At 38.3% G+C, this 23275-nt stretch overlaps 1 protein-coding gene across 1 annotated transcript in view; it reads right to left on the bottom strand.

Moving 5' to 3' along the window:
- INSC (INSC spindle orientation adaptor protein) overlaps nucleotides 1-23275 on the bottom strand; it is a gene marked incomplete at its 3' end in the record, with an annotated part of 87280 nt that overhangs the window by 15343 nt on the left and 48662 nt on the right. The window contains exon 7 of the mRNA XM_082284347.1: nucleotides 2120-2291. Coding sequence (XP_082140473.1) covers nucleotides 2120-2291 — 172 coding nt within the window. The remainder of the gene's footprint in view (nucleotides 1-2119; nucleotides 2292-23275) is intronic.

Raw genomic sequence — 23275 nt, 5'->3', positions numbered from 1 at the left:
ATTTAAAGGCAATATTTAAGCATCTGCAGCTTGCAATAGTGATCTTATTAGCAAATATCAAGTTCATAAACATCGAGATAAAGAGGAAACAAAAAATAAAGTTGATTTTTTTTTAAATTATGTAACATCATAGAGTGGTTTAGGGTGGAAAAAGACTTCTAAGATCATCGGCTCCAACCAAACCCATCACTGCCAAGTCCACCACTAAACCATGTCCCCAAGTGCCACATCTGCACAGCTTTTAAATACCTCCAGGGATGGCGACTCAACCACTTCCCTGGGCAGCATTTCCCAGCACTTAACAACCCTTTCCATGAAGTAATTTTTCCTAATATCCAATCTAAAACTCCCCTGGCACAACTTGAGGCCATTTACAGTTGTTCTATCACCTGTTATTTGGAAGAAGAGACCAACACCCACTTTACTACAACCTCTAATGAATTATATGCTCTACCTAATATACCATTCTACTGGGAATATTTCACTGCATGTTGTTCAAAATAAAGCTTTAAATACAGGAGGCAGAAAGATAACAGTAAATGCTCCATAAGAGAATAATTCTGTTATACATCCTCTTCTTTAGAGAAAGGTACATATACATGTTGCCTATCTCTAAATCTAATTCTCTGTAGTCAAAAATCATCCTGCATATTTTTCAACTTCAATAAGAAGTGCTGAAGAGACAGCTACCTTTTAATCTCTTGTACATATGTACTTTAACTAAGATGTGAATCACCTGGTAATGGGATTTCTGCATGGTTTAAAAATTGAAGATATTACAGTAATTCAATTACTGAGTAATAAATATTACAAGAAACTGGTGTGTGATTACTGAAATGGCTCTTGCAAAGTTATACGTGTTCCATTTTTAATGCTTACATTTCTTGGGCAGAATATATACCACTAAAATTCCTGTGGAACTTAAACAGCAACAATTGAGGAAATGATCCACCAGCTAATGCCTTCTGGATAGGCTGTTCAGATAGGCCCTTGGCTCTGGTACACTATAATAACCCAGAAAATCATCTGAAACAAATCAGGACAGATGCCTCTAGCTACAACAGAATGAAGCTCAGCACAGGTTAGTTTCAGCCGCTGGATTCAGGGCAGTGTCACGGCACAAGCTTCTCCATTTGTTGCCAGACATCAGGAATAAATTGTTCCCTTGATTTTTGCATCACTAGTTCTCTTTGGGCCTATTGAAGAATTCCTAAATACATCTCAGATAATTCCCAGCCACTGCAGAATCCTCAAACACTGGTACTACTCTTTTTTTCTTCTTTAAAAAAAGAAAAACCCCAAACACAAAAACATGCATTCAAATTGAAATGCTGCAGTCTAACTGTAACCACTGGGCTCACTAGAAAAACATCCCAATGTACTGATCCATTATACATGAGAAATCAAACTAGAAAACCCAAACAGTAAATTCTGACGTGGAGCTCTGGGAAACTGAATTTCCAAACTAGAGAGAAGAGAATGCTTGAATGAAAGCTTCTGGTATTTGAGAGGGAGGGAGCACAGTGCCAGAAATAAGATATTACTCTCTTTATAAAGTAATGAGAAATGTCATCTTGTTTTTCTAAAGTATCCTCACTGACCCAGGTTAAGAAAAATCTTGCTGTTACCTTTGTCTCTTTTTACCATGGATCAGAGGCCTAGACAAGAAAGACAGATCTTTTATTTCTTTTTAACAATACCTATAAATTATACGACACACTACTTTTCCTCTGAATTATCATACAAATTCAGATGTAGTGGTGAGCTTGAGTTCTAGCAAATTTGGAAAATAGAACAGGCATGAAGGTTAGCAGCTCTTAATATTGCTCTTTTACAGACAAACATCAGACAAGAGAATGCTTTGCTGAGTCTTTCTTTCCTGAGGCTCTTAAGGTAGATTTTCACACAGATATTATTTTTACAAATATGCATAAATTCTATTCAAATGTGGACTGGCGTAAAAAATATTATACAATTTAAGAATTCTCTGTTTCAAAATTTAAAATTGTTATTTTGTCTGTTAAGGGAAGTATGGTAAACCTTATTTAGGGAATATTTCTGATGAAAGAGTCCTGCTCTGTTTTTTTAACTGAACTCAGAAGTCCTGCAGAAAACTTACTGACAAGTGCTGTCACAATTTCTTCCATATTTTCCAGAAAGCTGCTGAGATGCTGAGTGAACGTGAGGTGTGGAGATGTGATCTGGGCTATTACTGCAGCTGCTTCTGCATGAGTAGCTTCAGAATGGCTGTTATCAGTGAGGATGTCAGCCAGGCACAGTATCCCATCAACCTATGAAATAACAATAGGTAGAAGTTAGAAATACTGTAGGAAGCACTTTTGCAACCAAAGATGGTTTTCCAGTTGTCTTTTCTCAGCGGTGACTAAACTACTCAACTTATTTTCAAAAATAACCTAAGCTTGGTGGCCTTTGTGATGCAGGAAGCTTCAGTTTAGCAAATACAAATGAGTTTAGCACATGAGTTTGTGGACCTGCCAAAAGCCTTGCAGTTCCTTCTTCCTTAATGTTTCCATGAAATCAATTTTGGTCAAACAAAATCTTTTCTGACAGACATCCTAATTTAAAAATGAATCCAAAAATAAGCTCTGATAAGCAAATGCATTTAATTGCTACTATGCCTCATTTGAGGTCTTCCACAAGACTTGAACCTGAGTATGCACTAAGCTCTAAACAGGTACACTTGACACTTTTCCCTGAAATTGTCCCAAAGCAAACACAGGATTGAAAAGAATACTATTAAGATGACCCTAGCCAAAATGTTCCTGATGAGCTTGCAGAGCACTTAAATTAAAGCCAGGTCCACATATCCCTTGCTTACTTCAAAGGGAAACAGAAAAATGAGAAATGACTTAGGTTTATGATTTTAGAGTGTTTGAAGTGTTCTTACACAGTTCAGGCACATAGATCTTTTACGCACATATTGATTAGATTACAGGAGACTCACTGACACAATGAAAGGCAGCAACAGAGCACATCCTTTGGGATCATTGTTAGCAACCAAGTGCAGGAATGGAACGTTCTCCGTGCACAGAGGCATAATCTGTGAAATTTCAAATTAGCAGCAATGTGTTTCTCCCTATTTAACATAGCCCTGAATAATTTATCACGTTGACAAGCAAGTAGTTAGAACACAGAATCATTTAGGATGCAAAAGACCTCCAAGATCATCAAGTCCAGCCTGTGACCGAACACCACCCTGTCAACTAGACCATGGCACTAAGTGCCATGTCCAGTCATCTCTTGAACACTTCCAGGGATGGTGACACCACCACCTCCCTGGGCAATGCATTCTAATGCATGACAATCCTTTTCATGAAGAAATTCTTCCTGATGCCCAGCCTGAACCTTCCCTGGTGCAGCTTGAGGCCATTTCCTCTTGTCCTGTCACTGGCTGTCTGGGAGAAGAGGCCGCCTCCAACCTTGCTCCACCCTCCTTCTAGGCAGTTGTAGAAAGTGATAAGGTCTCCCCTGAGCCCCCTTTTCTCCAGGCTAAACACCCCCAGCTCTGGACACTTTACAGATACAAAGAGGAGTTGAGAAGGATTAGTACTGAAATACACTTCTACACTCAAACAAAAGCCAAACCCACATTTGTGTTGTACGACCACTTAGACTCTTTCTTAGCTCTGTTGTTCAGACTGTGTTCTCTGTCAACTCAAAGCTTCCTCAGAACATCCATGTTAAAATCTATCCATTATCTTCATAAAATGGTATTTAGCAAATCTCTTATTCTCATTGTTTAAATTTATTAATACAGAATGTTAAGTTATCTCAATTACTTATCCTGCAAAGGGCATGAATTAAATTATTTGATAAGCACTGACAGTTACTCTATTTTACGAGAAAAGCTCTCAGATGGGAGTAAAAATTACCCTCTGTGAGATTATTCACTGGGATGCAGTTTTTAATAGGGAATAGACTATATCATTGAAACTCTAATAACACAGATAAATATAGAAGAAATTATATCTCTATTTTTCCTCAGATCACAAATGGTATTTATTGTAGAAGCTCCGGTACTGGCAAAAATAGAAAGAATAAATTTTCAACATTAAACTTTTTCTTGACAAGCTTTCAACATTAATCTACCTACAGCAAAATATTTCCTCCTAGTTATGGCAGAATTCTACAGCTTGAAACAGCAGATTCACATAATTCACTGGGCTTCAAGGTATATTAATAGATCTCAGTGTCAAGAATTAATCTATGTCCTCACAAGATGATTTAGTACCCAAAGTGTGCTAGACAATATCATATGCAAAATCCCACAATTTTGTCACCTTGAAATCTCCCCAGATCACACCTTGTCTGGGGTCCAAAGGATGTTAATAACAACAGGCAGTATAAAAAGTTAAACATATTCCAAGACATTCAAAAAAATACTTCACAAGACTTCTAAGATCGTTTCAGCAGTCTTCAGCTCTAAATTTTCTGTTTAAAATTCACTTGGCCAACTCTTATTCGATGACCTTGACAAATGACTTAAGACTACTTTTATGCTGTTTGAGAACAGGTAATGGATTGTGAAAGACAGGTACAAGTACATGGTTAGATTTTTCTATCACCAGTGATTGTGTAAATCTACATTAATAATACAAGCTCCTAAAAATACAGGGCTGTACTCAACTTTTAAATCATATATTTGATTTCATTATTTGCTAAGTAATAGTTTTTGGAAATTGGGAGTTGCTGAATTGTGAATAAAAAATGATTTCATTCGACACAAAGATAAATTACATATTTTGGGTCTGTGAAAGCCAGCACTAGTTATTCTCCTTCTTATTCAGAAAGATGTAAAATACTAACAAATTCAGCCTAAAATTTGCTCCATACACTTTTACCTCTCATCTTAAATATAGAAAATAAAATAACTCTACTTCAGCAGGCAACCCCATTTATAAGTGTCTAGCAATAAATTTTAAAATGACAGGGGAACAATCTAATAAAAGCACTTTAACATCCAAAAAGAAATTGCTGCTCAAAGCATTTTTATAATTAGGTTTCACACTGAGAGGAACTTTGGATGGCTGCCCTGTTTTCTGTTTAATTTTGGTGAAGTAATCAGCTAAATGTCAAATCTGTTCATCACCTTGGCAATACAAAAGAACCAGTTAGCCAGATAATGCAAACAAATGAATTCCATGAATGCAACAAGATGCTGAGGAGCCCCTGCATTTGAGGAATGGCGTTCAGTAAACGCTTGATCACTGATATTTCAGTATTGATAAATGGAAAAATGCCAGGAACTTACATCCTTATGAGCATAGCCCTGTTGTAGAAACTTAATCCAAGTGACAAAATAAATGTGTGACCATGTTACTGCATAGATCAAGTCTTCTGAAGGGAAATAATTTCTTTTTTCTACACAGGAATGAATGAGTTCTAGGGCAAGAGTCTTCTTTTTTCAGTATACCTATCCTTCCTCCTAAAAATATTAAATAAAACTAGGCATCCATTAAAGATACCAATACAGAACTTGGGATGAATTGCATTAACGACTTCATGATTTGAAATATTACACACAACAGCAGTCTTAACTCTGTGCTTTCCACAAGGAGGTTTAAGGCAGTTTTTCCAGGCTGCTCTGGGAAGCAAGACCCATTGCCTTCCTTACAGTAATGTCTATGTTCAATTGTATAAAATGCTGCCGAAGGCCTTTTCTCATAGCAGCAAATGTGGAAACACTGTCACAAAGGGGATTGCCCCTTAAACAATCTCAACCTTACCAAAGGAGAATTTCAAAAGCAGAGGCTGATCCAACAGTCAAGAACTGATAGATCAGAGCTGTGTGTCTTCTGTCCTTTCACACATGCTGTGTAATAGCACCTCCTACCTGAAGCTAGGACGGGTTAACCATGTAGGTGAAGACATGAACATTAGCAGGGAAAACCAAATATAAAAAGGTGGATAAAAACCCAAACACATCAAAATTTATAGGATGGGGAAGAGGGTGACTGAGAAAGAAGGCAGGGAGGGAGGATTATCATATTCATCCAGCAAAACCCATATACTGTTATTTTGATGACTTGTTACTGAGTAACTGAATTTCTGATCATCAAGGCTGAGGTATATCCGGTGTAAATTTCTGTAACTTATTCTGTCTCTTAGAAGATCTACAAGTCTTGTTTAATTTCTACATTTTAAGAAAGGAATGGAAAAGGACGAAAGTATGCTACCTTGCACATAACAATCTTTTATGTTTGAGCAGTTGCGTTGCAAGTGCTCTGCAGATGAAAACTGCCTTAGCTGAGAACTGTTCTGATTTGTACCAGATGAACACTTGGTCAGCTGTTCTGAAAATAAAGTGATATTGTAACAAAGTGATGCCATTAAAACATCCCCAAATAAAATCCCAAGCAGTCCAAACTACTGCGGCAATTCTATGGCAGCAGCAGTGATCAGTGAAAAAAACTGCAATGATTTTTATAACTAATGCTCTACAACAGTGGCCATGGCATCTAATTTATAAGCCCTATTTCATGCAAGACAGAATAGTGTGGGGCTGAACAGAGGTTGAACAGCTCAATAGAGGTTGAACTCAGTACCTTTGAAACTTCTGTCCATAACTTTAGCTTTGTATCTAAACAGGCAATGAGTTCTGCTTTGGTTTGCAGCAACTTTGACAAGAGCTTCCCTTTTAAACTTCCCTCCTTCAGGTGTGGTCAAATTGATGAAGAGGTATTTGTTCTTCCTGACATTTATCCATCAAGGAGAAGTGTAAAGCTGATGTGTTTTGTATGAGGAATATTGTTGTATGGTATAAGAAAAAAGACATTTGGCTGTATCAGCTTGAAGGATGCAGTAAATGTGGCAACGCCTGAGTAGCAACCTTACATCCATATTGCAGGGAGAAACAGACTGCAGGGAAAGATGAAATAAGTTCCTTACTCTGGGCTGACTAGGAGTCAAAAGATAAATCATATGTAAACCCTTTCTCCCTATGAAACCAAGAGGAAGCAGCCTTGCACCTCAGAATTCATGTTCCTCGGCACTCAGAGATGCTCTAAGCTTGTTGCAGATAAAAAGTACAACTGTTTGTCAAAGAGATAATAGAGAAAAAGTCATTTTAGAGAAAGGGTGGACCAAATCAGTAAGATCGATATCCAGACCTCTCTTGTCTTTGCTTCAAGGATAAGAGAATAACCGGCTTTGAACTCCCTCAATGTTGAGGACTGATATGAAGGATAAGACAGTCTTTTAAAGTATTTCTCTGGTTGATAAAAGAAACCAGGCACTGCACTGCTATCAGCCTAGCAACTCACATATTCCCACTCCCATAAATCACAGCTTACATTGCTTCAAACTGCTCTCTACAAACATAAGAGAAACACCCAAGGATAAACTCGGCTTTCCTGATCTACTCCTCCTATATGATATCCCTCCACTTCTACAGGATAAACACAGAGTGGCTACAAAGGGCAGGAGAAGAGACTGCAAAAGAATCCACCTGTAGTTATCTGGAAATCATCTGTAGTACAGGTGCTTCTACTCAGCCACTGTTGGTGTTCACAGGATTGGGATGCTTTGATAAAACAGAAGGAAAACCACAGGTCACAAATGAGTACGGTGGCTTGGGGGCGGGGGGGGGAAAGACATTTGCAATGACTCTTGTACTCAGCATTTGTTACATTCTCTTTCTCCTACTCTGTCAAACAATCCCAAAAATGACTATGTTACCTCTAGTGTCAGAATCCTATAAGAATAAGGAAGAACTATTTATGCTCACATATGATAAAGACTAAATTCTTGAAGTTATGTGACGCATGACACCAAATGTTGCTCAGGTTCTTTTGCCCTACATTTTTGAGGGCTGGATACATTGGCTTGTTTTTAAGCTGCAGGAATGTATTCCTATTTGTAGGGTTTTCTTGGTATCTGCATCTGCATTACAAATTCCAGAAAGTACATACTTGTTTCTTTTAAATAATAGATAAGACTTTATATATTATATTTTGGGGTCTGAAATCCATTAAAATGAAGCCACACAGACCCAAAAAAGGACTTGTCAACAAGATGAGAGGAGCTGTCAAGTGTTGTACAAGAATGCTGAACAAGATACTGGGACCTGAAGTCTGAATTAAGGAAAGACCATACATTAGTCATTTTCACATAGCCCTCATTTTTATTTACCCTGGGGGATCATAGTCTGAGAAAAAGAAAAGTACCCACCTCAACTATTCCTATAAAAAACCAGGGGCTCCAGGGTTATTCATAGTGGGGCACTCCAGAAAATGAGATGTGCTCCCTGAAAGAAACATGCTCCAATCACCTACTTTTAAATAAATAATGTCACAGACACTTCATTGCGTGAGGGCATATTCTCCAACACCTGGTGCCTGGCATTTAAAAACAAGGACACTCTTTCAGCATGATTGATTACTTTGTATCATTTAGGTTTTGGTGTGACACCATGGATTTTATTTTCAAGAAGTGTCTCTTAGTGTACCTCTTCGTGAGGAGAAAAAAAATCCCATGCACACCACATTTTTAGAGGACCCTCTTACTCTATTACAATAATGAGAAAGGGTCTCTATCCAAAAAGAGCAGCATGGAGGTCACAGCCACTCATTATCACCTAATCTAACTCTTCACAGAGTCCTTACTCTCTCAGGAAAAGTATCTGATAATCTTCCTGCTAAAATTCTGGATTTGTTCAAGTCAAAACTTTGAAACCTTAGCTTGATTATGCTAAAAATTTAATTAATAATTTTAATAATCCCTGTTGTTGTTATTACTGTAATTTCACATACAGCTTCTCATTGAATTAAAATTCTTGGCCAGGCGTGTACCATTATACCATGACTTATATACAAACACAACCCTACTCTCTTCTCAAATTATGACAATGGAAACACCAAGGCAGAAAGCAGAGCTACATTAGAGAGGCAGAGAAAGTGTTTGAGCAATGGATACTGCATAGGACGATGTCCTTTTTTTACAGTTATTCGAAATAAGAGATTTTTGGAAACACTTTTAAGGAAAAGATCCTTATGCAAAAAATTTTCCTGCAAATATTTCTCATTTCAATGGTGTCAGTCAGTTTAGCCTAAAAAACATCCTGTCTCCGAAATGCAAGGCTTCTGCAGTGTTTGAATCATATGTACGATAACCAAATGCACCATAATAGTAGAACACTTATGTAATGTAAAGTATTAAATATATACATATAACTTGCTCAGAAGAATGTTCTTATGTCTGAATTGACATGGCTAGCAAAACTGACTCACTGCTTCATCCATGTTTTTCTTCCCCAAATTTTTGTTGCTTTTAAAAACAGTGCTATGAGGCACCAGGCATTAATAGAATTGTTTGCTACATTCATTACTTCACAATGGCTGTTCAATTATTTTAATAAATTATTTTAAATAAATTAACTCCAGAACCAACCTTGGATGTGCCAGATTTTTATTGGCAGAGAATTTTTACAAGCAAGTTATAGAGTTTTATGATACCCATTTATAATGAAAACACTCACAGTACTTTAGCTATAAAACTTTTAGTGAGCAACTCAATAAGAGTCCATTCACGTTGTAATAACAACAGAGGAAATTGCTACCCTTATTTAAACAAAAAAATTTTAAAAAGTGAAAAAGGGGCAGTTTTCATCTGGTGAAAATTGATAGAACTTTATTGGCTACAGCAGACCCAAAGTATTTGGTCCTAAGGTCCCTCTCCTGACAGTTAGGTAAATCTCCTTGGGTCTCCTGCAAACATTGATTTATTTCTATGACTGCAGTGGCAATAAAACAATTTCAGAATTGCTTTAAGCCTAAGAAATTCAAGTTTAAGATCAATTGTTTGCATACAATCTTTATGAGCAGTCAGAGATCTACTTGGAGTCACCAGTTAAAGTGATCTCAGATGTTTTTCTCTCCATTAGCACCTTCCAGTGCTGCTCTTCGGTCAAGTACAGTTGCTACATTGATTCTATCTTAGAAGAAATAAGGACAGTCCTAAGACGCTGAGAAAATTGAATATTTTTACAAGCTGAATTTTTACTTTCCTTCTACTCAATATTCTTTGCTGCCTTAAAAGACCTCAACATAAAGAGGCACTCTTATGAATGATAATAACCACATGTATTTAAAGTTAAGCTAGTGTTTGAACCAGGAGGAATAAAACCACAAACTTTGTTCCACTTTCAATAGAGATTATTCTTCCAAGATAAGCTGGAAAATCCAAGGACAAGTACAAAAATTTCCAAGGATAAGTACAACACAGAGCTTTGATACAGAGGCAGTTCCAATCTGCATTCAAAAATCATATTTCCAAGTCAGCTTATTTTCATAAACTGATCTCACAACAGAAAAACAGGTCAGAATTGACTGAAATTGAATTTACCTAGTGAGCAGATTCCAGCTTCAATAGCCCAGGATCTTCTCCAGGTATTTTAGATAAGTGTGTAAATGTTATGCTATGGCAAAGATAAAACCACAATTTGTCATATTTTAGCTGCACAGATCTGGGAAAACAAACATGTAGTTTAGGAAAGTCCCAAATACTGTTCTGGTTCTGTCATCCAGTCACTGCCTGTTTTTCTAATATTGTCCCCAATCCATAAACCAGTTTTCTCACTTTTAGAAAAATGCAAGAGACATTATAACAGAAGGAATGTGACAACTGCAAAGTACTAAATATTAGACTTCCCCAATAACACTTAAGGCTCACTTCACATAAGCAGTGAAAATTCCCATTCCATATTCCAAACCAGCAGAATCCTCCAGGATCTGTAAAGCTCAAATCCGGACTAGAAATTTCACATGGCCAAGCTACACTCTGCCGTCTGCCAGCCCATAAAGAACAGAAGAGCCACTGCAGGTCTCCACAGAATGGTACAGGGCTTCTCCTGGCTCCAGGAGAGCTCCCAGGATTAGGGCCTGTTCTGTTTCAGAGGGAAGCAGAGATAACACAACAGGAAATCTAGAGGAGCTACTAGAAAAGTGTGGTGACCTGGAAACTGGGGTATATACATATCTCTCTGAAAACAGAACTACTGAATCCTTGAGGCTGAAGAACTTAACTTTAGATTGAAGTGTACCAAACTTCTAGAAAGAAATCAAATTTGAGGCATCTAAAAGAAAAAATGCTGTTTTGAAGCACAATTGCCTAGAAAGAAACCATGGTTTACTGGATTTTCTCCTGAGACTTGCCTGCAGTGCACTCCCCACTCCCAAAAGCATTAAAAACAAAATTTGTGTCATTATCTGGGCAATCTAATCTAGAATAATTCAGATTGTAAATAAAATATGTCAGTTGAAGTATTTTTCTAATATTTCATCTCTACAGCTGACAAAGAACAAAAGGAAGAAATAACTGTGGACATTCCATTTATATTAGCACCATGTCTCAGAATACAAATATGTCCAGCTTCACTGGGCAGCAGGCAGAGTTCTGGTCACACCCTTCTCACCCTTGGGAAAGTGTAACAAGCCTGAGCTGCCACTGAAAACAATGATAGTGAGTGCTAGGGAAAAACCACTGCGAAGTCTGTGCTATGTCTCTCCCATTATTTTTTACCAAAGATGCATTTAGCATATTTTTTGAAATTTACTTTGACTGATGTCTGATGAGGAAAGTAAACCATACAAAACAAGTTTCAACAAAAACAAATTATATCAAGTTCAAAGCCAACAAGGATCCTGAAGGAAATAAAAGAATAATCAGTGCAAATTACTTCTTAAAATATCCCCCATATTGTTTATCACTAGATTACTAGCCTCCAAATAAAAAATTCAGGCCAATCTCTCTTGCATGTTTTCTTTTCCTCTCTGCATAAGAGGAAGAGATGTTCTTGTGAAGGTGATTCAAAACTGTCTTGAAGTGAGTCTCTGGTGTGCTAAGAACTGCTGGCTCTCTCACTTTCCACGAATAAAGAGCATGCCTCAGGCTTGGTTTTGCCCAAAATGTGTGAAAAGTGCCTTGCAATTGAGGCACGTTAATCATATGACAAACTGAACTCTTAGCATTCTTCAGTGAAATTAGGAGCCATCAACAAAAGTCCTTGCACCTAAACAGTTATGAACACTCTCAGACTGCCTAGGCACTTAGGTGTTCTAGTCACAACATCATCCCTTAAGTTCTGTATGAAAACCTAAATAGCAGTTGCAGCATGGAACATGTTGGCCTTTGTTTTCAAAATATTTATAGAATTGCCAGTTTTTGAAGCAACTCTGTGTGTGAACGTACAGCAGTGTGAATCATTGGAGTTTTGTCTGTGGCTATGATTTTTCCTAACACCCATATCAAATACCAATAGCATTTATTTCCATATTGCTTCCCATCAAAATAACTTCCACATTGCCAACAGCAAAGATTCACCACAAACTGTGGAGTTTCATTAATCCCATCACTGAGCAAAGACATTTCTAAAGCAAAGTAGATTCAAACCACCTTCTAGATGATCCTTGCCATGACAGAAAGCTAATGCTTCCCATTCCTAATGCACAAAACCTGCAGGATATCTCTTGCATCTCCATTGCCAGCCACTATGGACAATTGCCCATTAGCAACAGAGATGTTGGCTGGGCTTTATTGTCACTCATGGCTTAAATCTGTAGTTGTCTTAGGGAAAAGTACCTTTAACCAGAAGGAAAATACAGGAGTCACTTCAAAGATGAATGGCCAAAGTAAATGCAAGTACCTATTCCAAAGCCTTAAGGATTTTAAAGGAAAGTGCAAATGTTTTTTGTTCTAAGTAACTGGCCACAAACCATTCTTCTTAAAGGAAAAAAAATTAAAAACCAACAGTCTAATCAGTCCGCTTTTAATAAGTTTTAACTGATCTCTCATGTTACTGAAAAGGCCTTTGATTTTTATATCCTTTCCTATCTCTCCCCCTCTGTTATTTTCTCTTTATTTGAACTGTAAAATACTACTTTTTGGTGTAGGCTTACTGCTCTTTTTAGGACTAGAAAGATTAGAAGTCAGCACTCATAGCTTCTTTAAAAACCAAGAGAGAAAAAGAAGGAAAAAAAGCCAGTGTCATCTCCACTTAAAATCACTTCCTTTGCCATTACCACTTTCAGCAATTGTCATTCTTTGTCTTTTGGGGTTTTTTTTTTCTGTAAGAAGAATCAATTGTAATTACATGAGTGTCTCAATGACCTGTCCTTTTTTTTGGGCTGAAAGTCCTGATCTGATTAATTGACTTCTCTGTCCTAATGTCTTCTCCAATGCCCTAGGTCCTGAGTGCCTTACCTTCTTCATACATTTTGTGGCAAGTGCTTCATTTTTACTGGCTCATACAAGACAGAAATTCTTCTGGCAGAGAAAAAAAAGTGCCAAAAATTAGATGCTAGTGTGTTATTTCATGTTTAAAGGAGCTTGAAGGGAAGATGAACCGAAGGAGAGCAGAAAACACATAATTTTTACTCAGAGCAACATCAATATCATTAATACAATGGCAAAGCTGGTAAAATAAAGGTGCAGGGTGTGTTTCTCAACCTCATCTGACACAGCCACACACAAGTCCATGGGCTGGAAAATTCAAACACTGCCAGTTCCCTGGGGCACAAATCATCAAAAATCCTCTTCTGAGTGAGGAGAAAAGCAATTTGTCACGGCCTTTAAACACATAAATAAATTCAGCTAACAGGAGCAGGAAGTCAGTCATGTGGCTTCATCCATGAATATTTCCTAGGTGAGATCCTGTGACTTGTAACCCAGCTTTTCTTCCAGGATACAGGATGAGACAGGAGCAATCTTTAGTAACTAAAAGCTGACTTATGCCTTCTAATTATTTTGCTCAGAACAAACCAATTACTCAAAAATAAATTGCAAACCTATTCTAACAGCTTTTTTGCCTCTTCTTTCATTATAATTCCTTTCTGAACCTAGGCAGTAATAAAACGTCATGTTTGGATCAGCCATGAAGTTCACATTACACATTTGAGGCAGATTCTCACTTCTGAGTACTTAATTTCCCTCTCATACCCCGTGCTATAAAATGAAGATAAAAATTTACCTGCAACCACATAATATGTGAATATAGGCCATTGAAATAATTTCACCTATTACTGTCCAAATGGACTGTCATTTCTTCAGATATAATTTGAGTGTTTCTCACTCCGAATAATAACCAGATCAACAGAAAGTCCTGGAAGGTGTTTTCCTGCATCCTCTGCAGACCTAGAATAATTCCAGCATGGTCAAAATGCCAAAGCATCCGTGCTTATAATGAAGATAAATGCAAAGGGCAGAGAGTACTAAAGCATTCAAGGATGGACATTTTCTAGGAACTCAGATCATCATTCTCATTCATCACATTTTTGTGATCTTATGAGTAGGCCTACAAATAACAGGAACTGAAATCTGAGCTCAGCAGCACCTCGTGCGCAGGAAGGTTATTCTAATTTCACTCCATTCTCTTTAGCACTACGTGTCAGTCACTCCCAAATCCCTGCTCATCACAACTATTTGCAATACACAATGCCCGAGAAAGCAAAAACCAGAAGATGACAAGCCTCATTCCCCACGGAGCAGCAAGTGGAGCACCCCATAGTAAATAATGCATTCTTTAGAGAAATCTGATATTTCACACTGTAATATATTGAGGACTCTGCACTGAGGAGAGTTGTTCTGCTTACAGCTTATTAGTAGTAACCATTTACTTTTGGTGGTGCTGCTGTTAGCATTCCATGAATTTAGAACTTGAAGACATTTTCCCTTGATACTTCCTTCCCACCCACCTGACACTCCTGGCATTCCTCCTGCTCTCAACTCCTCTCTCACTCACCTTACAGCCTTTTCAGACTGTTGCATCTTAGCCCAGACTGCAACTGAACGAGAAGCCATGCTTTCCTTCTAATCCCCCCTTTCCCCATGAGCACATCCTGCTCCTCACACTCTCTCCAAGCTTCGGAGGCTGATACTGTCGCTATCCAGGCAGTACTTTCAGGACAGCAAGAACAGAAGGCATTTTTTTTCGCCACTCTCCAGGATTCTCTTGCATTAGATGTTGCTTAAGGGATTTATTTTTTAATTAATTAAAGCAGTTAAAGCGGAGCGTCTATCCTGTAGGAAAACAGTTCTCACACTATCCAGTTTGTTGTGAATAGATAAGAGAGCCTAAACTTTTCAGATTAAAAGCCCGTTTGGCATGGTTTGCCTTGATTTAGGAGGATGCTTCAGTGGCGCATAGCTTTGTTCCTCATAAACCTGTCTTTTCAAATCCTCTGCTGCCTTCCTAAACACGGGATAGATTTGGGCAGACCTTGCCCAGCAGCAGCGCAAACTTTGCTGTAATTCCAGTCTCCACTGGGTGCCACTATTGCACAGCATAATGTGCATTTGCTGCGGGAGTCAACAGCCTGGCAAAACTGACTTTCGATTTGTGCTTCTCTCTCGTGAAGTTTTCAGACCATATGCAGAGAATTATCGCTTGGTTTTTATGACCTTAAAATGCCACATGATAATCATTTTAGCACAGAAATACGAGGAGGATTTAATTCTTCCTAGATTGCTACAGCTGAAAAGCTCTCATTCAAAAGCGCTCAGATTCGTTCCTGATTTTGTATTTCTATAAGCCTTTTATCCCCACGTGTGGATCTCTTCCTCCATTCTGACTGATAATCAATTTAGCCCTCTATTTTGCCCTATCTTTTTTAATCTCACTGCAGAGGGCTTGGATTAGATGACCTCCAAAAGTCCCTTCCAGCCCAAACTGTTCTATTGTTCTCTGTCTCCATCTACAGTGCTTTGACGACAGTTTAACTAGCACAAGGGTAAAATCTTACCACAGACCCACAGATACCTTAAAAACACTCACTCAATGCTCTTAAACTGTGTGCACATCCCAAGGATGACAATAACACCAAAGATACATTATCAGCCAACTTTTAATTTAATAGAAATTAAGTATTAGTTTTATGGAGTGGATTTAATTGCCATTTGATGGTGCATGGATATCCACAACTTGATCGATATCATTCTGGTGACTCAACCTGGAACCCAAAAATACTGAAGCTTAATGTTATGAATCGCTTCTGCAAATTCTGGGCAGACAATGTAATCACCTTTGGTTTGTCTATTTCACATTATCCCTGCTCTTGGATTTTTCTTTATTTCCTTTTCCCAGGCCTCGAAGAATTAAATAAATAGATAAGTAATATTAACTTATATTATAATAAATAAAAATATAATACTATATTCAATAATCTATATAATTCTATAAATAAATATTACCCAATGGAATACTTTGAGACCTTACAGAAAACATACAAAATCCTTCCAGGTGAAGTATTGTGAGAAGGAGATTTTCATGCCAGTCTTCCATCATGGAATAATTTATTACCCTACTCTGTTGGCAGAATTGACATAACCACAATTGTTTCAAGTTGCTGAAGATGCGGGAAGCAGTGTCTCAGCATTTATGAAGTCTATTTTTTTAACTTGATCTTTCCTCACACTCCTCTCAACACTCATATAGGGTGACACTGATAAGTACAGAAACGTCTATAGTCCCTGGCCTTTGAAAGGATCTTTTCCAGCAGAGATCCAAAATACTTCTTTGAAAATCTGCTGTATTCTGACACAGGTTTTATTGCAAAGAGAAGCTTAAGTGACTGCCCAGTATTGGTTGTATTATCACAGAGATGGGCAAAAAAAGAACATGTAAGCAGTAGTCTGGCAGTATCGACTTTTCTAAGGCCTGGAGATGCAGCAGGAAGAGAGAAAGAGACTATACAACAAAGCAGGAAAATCAGCAAAAGCAAACAGACCGAAACTTAGTCTGACCCACAGTTTTTCAAAGTCAGCTAAATCACTGACACCAGCAGCTAAACAGATCTGTGGGGCAGGTCTGGGGGCAGCAGGGAAGACCAATGTCCTGAAGTCTGGCTGCTCTTGCATTGTTGGAGACTCAAAAGTGGTGGTTTTGGCAAAGGAGAAACAGCAATTCATCCAGTAAGGTAATCTAATAAATTCAAGAAATTCACCCAGGGCAGGAAACAGAAGCACTTGCAAAAGAAGACTGAGACAGAGGCAGAATTTCACTGTACTAGAGCAGCCCTGTTCTAGTGCTCCCTCAGCATTCCAGCTGCTGTTCATCAGATATGGCAAACTCTGCAGGAGTGACCATCACCCACGTAGTTGCCTCCCTTATGCCTGCTGATTGAATCATGGTAGAAAAAGCAACAGGACAAAAGAACTATCTACCTGCTCTTTAACCTGATGTGTGGCTATTAGACAGATGCATGAGGATGTAAAGGAAACATAACAGATGCAAAGAAGTTCAGGTTTATAAATCAGTTTGTGATCCCTGTCTTTCTATTAACAGCTGAACTAAAAATTTCTGGGTGGGAGAGCCCATTCCCACTTCAAGGAATCTAGAATGTGTATGGTCTTTCCTACCTCACCAACAGCTCAGGAAACTGCCTCCACACAGCCACCAGAAATACTTTCTAAAAACTTGTTCTGCCTTCAGCATTTTTCTGGGCAATTGCCAGGGTATCAGAAGGCTTCAACCTCAGCACTGCTTTCCATTTTTACTTATCTGTTAGGGTTTGGTATTTTCTTTTGGTTTAGGTTTAATTTCTTTCCGTTATTTTACAAACCTTAATTAATCAGGACTCTGGCCAGTATAGCTGAAGGTTTGTAGGAGATAGAATGACCAGGAAATGATGTCATCACATGCAGATCTTTCATGGCTCTTACTGGACATCTGCAAGTGACAAGGTCTCTCCAGTGGCATAGGGCTCAGCTTTGTGGGCAGCCAGCTCTGCCTTCAGTCACATTGAGGCTGTCACAAACTCTTCTAAGAAGGGGCTTCTTTGAAAATTCAAGATATACATAGAAGATACATATCTCCTTACAAAAGATGGATGTACATATGGGAGAAAAGGATATAAAGTCCTGAAGGATGGAGGGAGAACCTTCAGATGACCTCCCAGTTGTAACTAAGAACAGCAGTGTAGGGACTAGTAAATCTAGTAAGACAGTTTCTGCTCAACTGTCAGATACCACTGTAGTAATGACATCACAGAATTTCATGGCACATTTAATAGAAAAAAATCAACTTCTTCAGTGACAGACGTTATAGATCCCCTCTTGAGCGTCAATAAGTCTTCATGGGATGTATCTATGATAAACCTTTGGCTTCCCTTCCAAATCCAGTTTTCTGAAGTGTTCATGCCAGCAATGCCCATTTCTTGCAATCCAGCTAAGCCCATTTTTAAACAAAGACAGACAAGAAGACATTTGGACTCTGGCAGAGACACGCAAGTGTGGCATAACGGAGACACAACAGATGTTAGAAAGACACATTAGTTACACCAGCAGGCTTGGGATTAGACATGGACTTTTTGTTGGATGATGTGTTGGCTGGATTTTCACAACCAGAAAGTAGTAGTCAACTCCTCGGTGTCCAGATGGAGAGCAGTGATGAGTGGGGTCCCTCAGGAGCCCATATTCAGACCAGTACCATTTACTATCTTCCTTCAATATTATTTTCTTGAGACTGAAACTAACAGTTAGTTTCAAATAAAAATTGGTGAGAGCAAAATAATCTGTCAGTTATATCTGAAGTATAAAGGAAGTGCACACATTTCCAGTAAGACAGGATTCTCAGTATGAAGACATCATGCCAAAGGCCTTACAGAAGTCCAGATAAATTATATCAGTAGATCTTCCCTTGTCCACTAGTGTAGTCACTCCATCATAGAAGCCATTAGGCTGGTCAGGCAGGACTGGCCCTTGGCTTAAGTTACTGTGAAATCTTTCCAGTACCTTCTTTGTGAGAACAAAGTGACAAAGATGAGTTCCTGCAAAAACTGGAAAGACTTCCGTCTTCTTAATTCAACCTGCTGGTCCCATAGGGATTCCTTCTTCATCTCAGCTGAAGATCCTTGTCAGACAAGCATATGAGCGTGCCCTGATCCATGCAAAAGCTTGCTCATCCATTCCCAGGGACTGCAAATGAACAAACTGAAAGCCCTTAAAAAGGAAAAGCTCAAGACAGTACTGGCAAGGGTGAAAGAGCTACTGTCTGGGAACTTAATGGTAGGCAAGAGAAGAAAGGTAGAGGTCAGGTAAATATACAAGCAATGCTGTTAGATGTTTGTCTAACAGTATTATTATCTTTACCAGAAGAGGTTGTTTTTCCAACAGCCCTTTAAGTGTTTTCAAAGATGCTTTATGAAACATGAAAGTTTTAGTGTAAATCAGGCAGTGCATCAGACATAAGTGGTTTCCTGCAAACAAGCCTAAGCAGAAAAATCCTCTTAACACTGACACACAAACACATCTCTACGTCATCTGCCATTAATTATTATTTAACCTTCCCTTTTTTTAAGAAATACATGGAGACACCTACAGATCATGGGTGAACTTCAGTTAAGACACAGGGCAACTCTGAGCTCATTACAAACCTAAGTTAAGAAAAAACTCACACAATTAACTCCCTTTGGTTTGTTGGGAGCACATGCAAGACACTTCACCTGAGTAATGCCAGCCCTGACTTAAAATGAACATCACAAGGAAAGGATACCAGGTTTCATCTAATTAACCAGCTGGATTACACTGGGTTTTATTTCATCAGTTTCTTTTTTTACAACTACCTCTGGGGAGAGACTCAGTTTCTCTAAGGGTTAGTTTCTGGCCCATGTAGCAGAGTCAGAATATTACCAACAGGAAAACACTGGTTTTTGTTTCTACAATGTTGTTTGAGGCGTAAAGTTAAACTACTAAGCACTCATTTAAACTAAGCAAACCTACTGGTAGAAAGTTTGATAGTTGCCAGGGCTAGAACTGGCCAAGGCTGATATTGTAAAATTTTCCTGCATGTACTTTTCCCTTGTTTTGTAAAGTGTTTTCTGACTTTCTTACGGTGTTAGGTGCTGGAGAGCAGGAAAGAGAAGAGAGTTTGAACCAAGTATTTTGACTGTAATTTTGGTAAACATTGCGTGAAACCAAACAAAAACTACGAGCAGCTGTATAAAATTAAAATTTGCAAAATACAAACTTGTGCATTTCCCTCTCAATAACAATATCCAGATCTTTCAGATTTTGGGAGCCCTTCTTGGACCTGATTTGCAAAGGTTCCTCAGTATCTGCAGCTAGAAAAGATTCCCAGCTTACACCTGGACTGAACTGTGTCACAGCAGGACTCTTAGAGCCTCCCTGCCTAAGTGTGAACTCTGGGAAGTGCTGTGATGCAAGGGCTTGTTAACCCCAGGTTGAACTGGAGGAGGGGTAGTAGCATTCATGGGAGTATAGAATGGCAAAAGTGGTTTTGGAAAAGAGCCAAGTTCTAAGCTGAACATAAGCTGAGGTTTATGTGTTTTGCTAGTTTGAGCTACTACCAAAAAGCAAGCACAAGGAAGTGGCCAAGATGAAAAGTTGATTCAGAATATGGATGCTCTTGTGATGAAAACCAATTTTCTGCACTGCTCTCATGTCCTGACTGTCACCCCAAATACGACCAATATCTATTTCCAGACCAAGTAAGCCAGTCACTTCATCTAGCAGCCTCCATCATGTTACCCTCATGTATGACAGAGATCTGCTCATTTATGAACATACAGAGCTATTTGTTTCCAACTGTCATGCCCTAAAGATAAGAAATATTTATCACCTGGAACCAGGAGAAATAACTGTCTGTTTCTGAGAGTTTTGATCATTCAGTACTTCTCAAAATACAGTTTTAGTAGGAATTCCATAGGTGCAGTTAGATGAATGAAGAAAGGATTTTCTCCTTTTGCCTTTTAGTAATGTGCATCTGAGAATTCAGTCCTTCAAAATTAAATATGTATTAACATTTTTGAAAATCGATGTTATGCAAGCAGGAATAGATGAACAAGAAACCATACAGAGCACTAGAAAACTCGAAGAGTGATAGTTAATTCAGGCAGGAAAATAAACATGACAGAAGAATTAGAAGGAAAAATAATGCTGGCAACGAATCCTCAGGCTCCAGAGGCATTTAAACCCCTGACATGTTACCAGATCTCTGCAGGAAGGTACCTGCTCTTCTTCCTGCACAGGTCTCAGAAACCAGCAGGGCTTTAGGTAAGCTCAGGGATCAGCCAGACAAGAAAGGGAAGCTCTGAGCAGTAAACTCTTTGGACTTTTCTAATGAGCCAGAAAAATTATCCACAATACTGAGTCATAAAATCTGCAGCAGGATGAATTGGTTAGATCAGCACAACTTATTCAGCAGAGATTTTATAGAGGGGAAATATCTAATGTATTTGTCTCCTTTTACAAGCATTTTTGCTCCTATCTCTCCTTTATCATGGCTACAGCTAAGCTATTTAGAAAATGCAACTAAAGCACTTTCAGTACATGTGTTTACAACTGGATACAAATGCAGATATGAGATGCAATAGTTTCCTGCTGAGTGAGGAGAAAAGGATTATGAAAGTTACTCATCTGTTAGGTCTTTCTGTAAGGCCATCTCTTTCCAGTTTTCTGCCTCTGTCAGGGACAAGGCGAATATTCGAGGTCCAAAAAAGCTCTCTCTTTTTAAATGCTTCAATTGATTCTCATTAATCTCTGCCTTCAGTTTAGGAGCTGAGTAAGCTGTTTCTTTCATCTTAAAATTAAATTTGCTCGATAGATTATTATTATTATTATTAGGTAGGGAAAACCCACCTGTTATTTGATGTGTTGGCTTCTGTTCCTTCGGACGTCATTCGTGGATCATTTGCTGCCCTGATCACTGTCATCACTTTAGGTAATACTTTAAATTGTTACAGAAAAATCATCATCTGGTGATTTCCAAATTATTTTTCATTTATAAAATTCTCTTAACATCCTGACTTTTGAAACATAAATCTAGAGCTATTTGGAGTGCTTGAAGTAAAATACTTAACGAAATATAAAATCAATAATAGCATAAAATACTAACAGAACTGACTGCAAAAACCATGTGTAAATTATATGGGAGCCAAACAAGTGCAGAGCAATAACCTGGCAGCAGTCCAAAGCTTCAAAATGAACTTGGAGGGAATGGCAATCTACAGGCACTGCTCCAAGTTGATCTTGCACACTGAAGTGTACACCTCAATAACCTGGCATAGCCTGAGGACTTTCCTTTTCAGCTTTTAAAATCTATTTCAATGAAATTTATCTTTTTAAAACGGGAAGAAAAAAGAAATCTGTAGAGTCTCTTCTGCATCTCAATTAATAAAATTGAGGTGTATAAAAACACAGAGCTGAGGGATAGATTAGAAGAGAGGTTTCTCCTCCTTCAGTAACTACATCTTGAATGGAAACCAAATACCAAAGTACACCTCATTCTGTCAGCTCTCACTTGCTGAACACTGCTCTGAAGCCATGAAAAACAGAGCAGTAGCAAGATTTACTCCCAGCACATCAGTGATAATACCTGAATGCCACTGCAATGCCTTCTCTTGATCAGGTCTTGCTGAAACATGAAAAAAAAAAACCAATAAAACTGGGCTGCTTTGTCTGCTACAAAATTTTTGCATGTGGACACACTATCACAGATCCATGCTTAAGCAAGACATCACTTCAAGTACAGGACAAACCTCACAAAGCTTATATCTGTGGATGATGTGGAAGAACTCACACTAGAGGAAAAGGACTTAAAGTATTCATTGTTGGTTTAGAAGACAGCTCATTTTGAATTGACATACAAATCTATCCATAAATTGTTAACAAATTTATCAAATTACAAATAGATCTGTATGTAAACTCATAGACTGCGTGTCTCACTCCATTGAAAAGGCAGAAGAAGTGTATCAAAAAGATCTTGCACCTGTTTGACTTGACTCTAAAAGTTTTCCTTTGTGCCACAGCACTGTGTTCAGTAGTCAACAAATTAATATTTACTTTGTGAAATTTATTGCCATCAGAAATCTGAACAGACCAACAGATGTTCATGTCTGCTGGAATTTTTAGCAGGGAGTAGTTCTCTTGTTTTTTAAATTAAATTACTCACAGGTTTAAGGCTGAGTGCACATTTTTATGTTTGCAGAATCTGGGCAAGGCCAGATATCTAAATGAGGATCTGCTGATAAAAATTAGAATCTGTGTCCTCCAAAGCCCAAGGCAGGTATTCACCAACTCCTCAGCTAAGTTCCACATTGTCCTCCTTCACTAGTGTTATCAGAATGTTTATCTTTAGTGCTACACTTGCTGGCTCCTTTCTCCCTCTTTTAAAATCTATATGATTTAAGTGAAGCAAGGTTTGTAAGGAGAGGTAATATCTTTTATCAGAGCAATTGATATGTATCTCTTCAGAGCATCAGGACTACAACACAACCCCTATAATTTCATTAGTCATTTTAACAGA

This window comes from Coloeus monedula, assembly GCF_965178545.1.
Source record: "Coloeus monedula genome assembly, chromosome: 6".
NCBI lineage: Eukaryota > Metazoa > Chordata > Aves > Passeriformes > Corvidae > Coloeus > Coloeus monedula.
The sequence above is the reverse complement of the archived record's forward strand: the minus strand, read 5'-3'. Positions and strand labels throughout refer to the sequence as shown.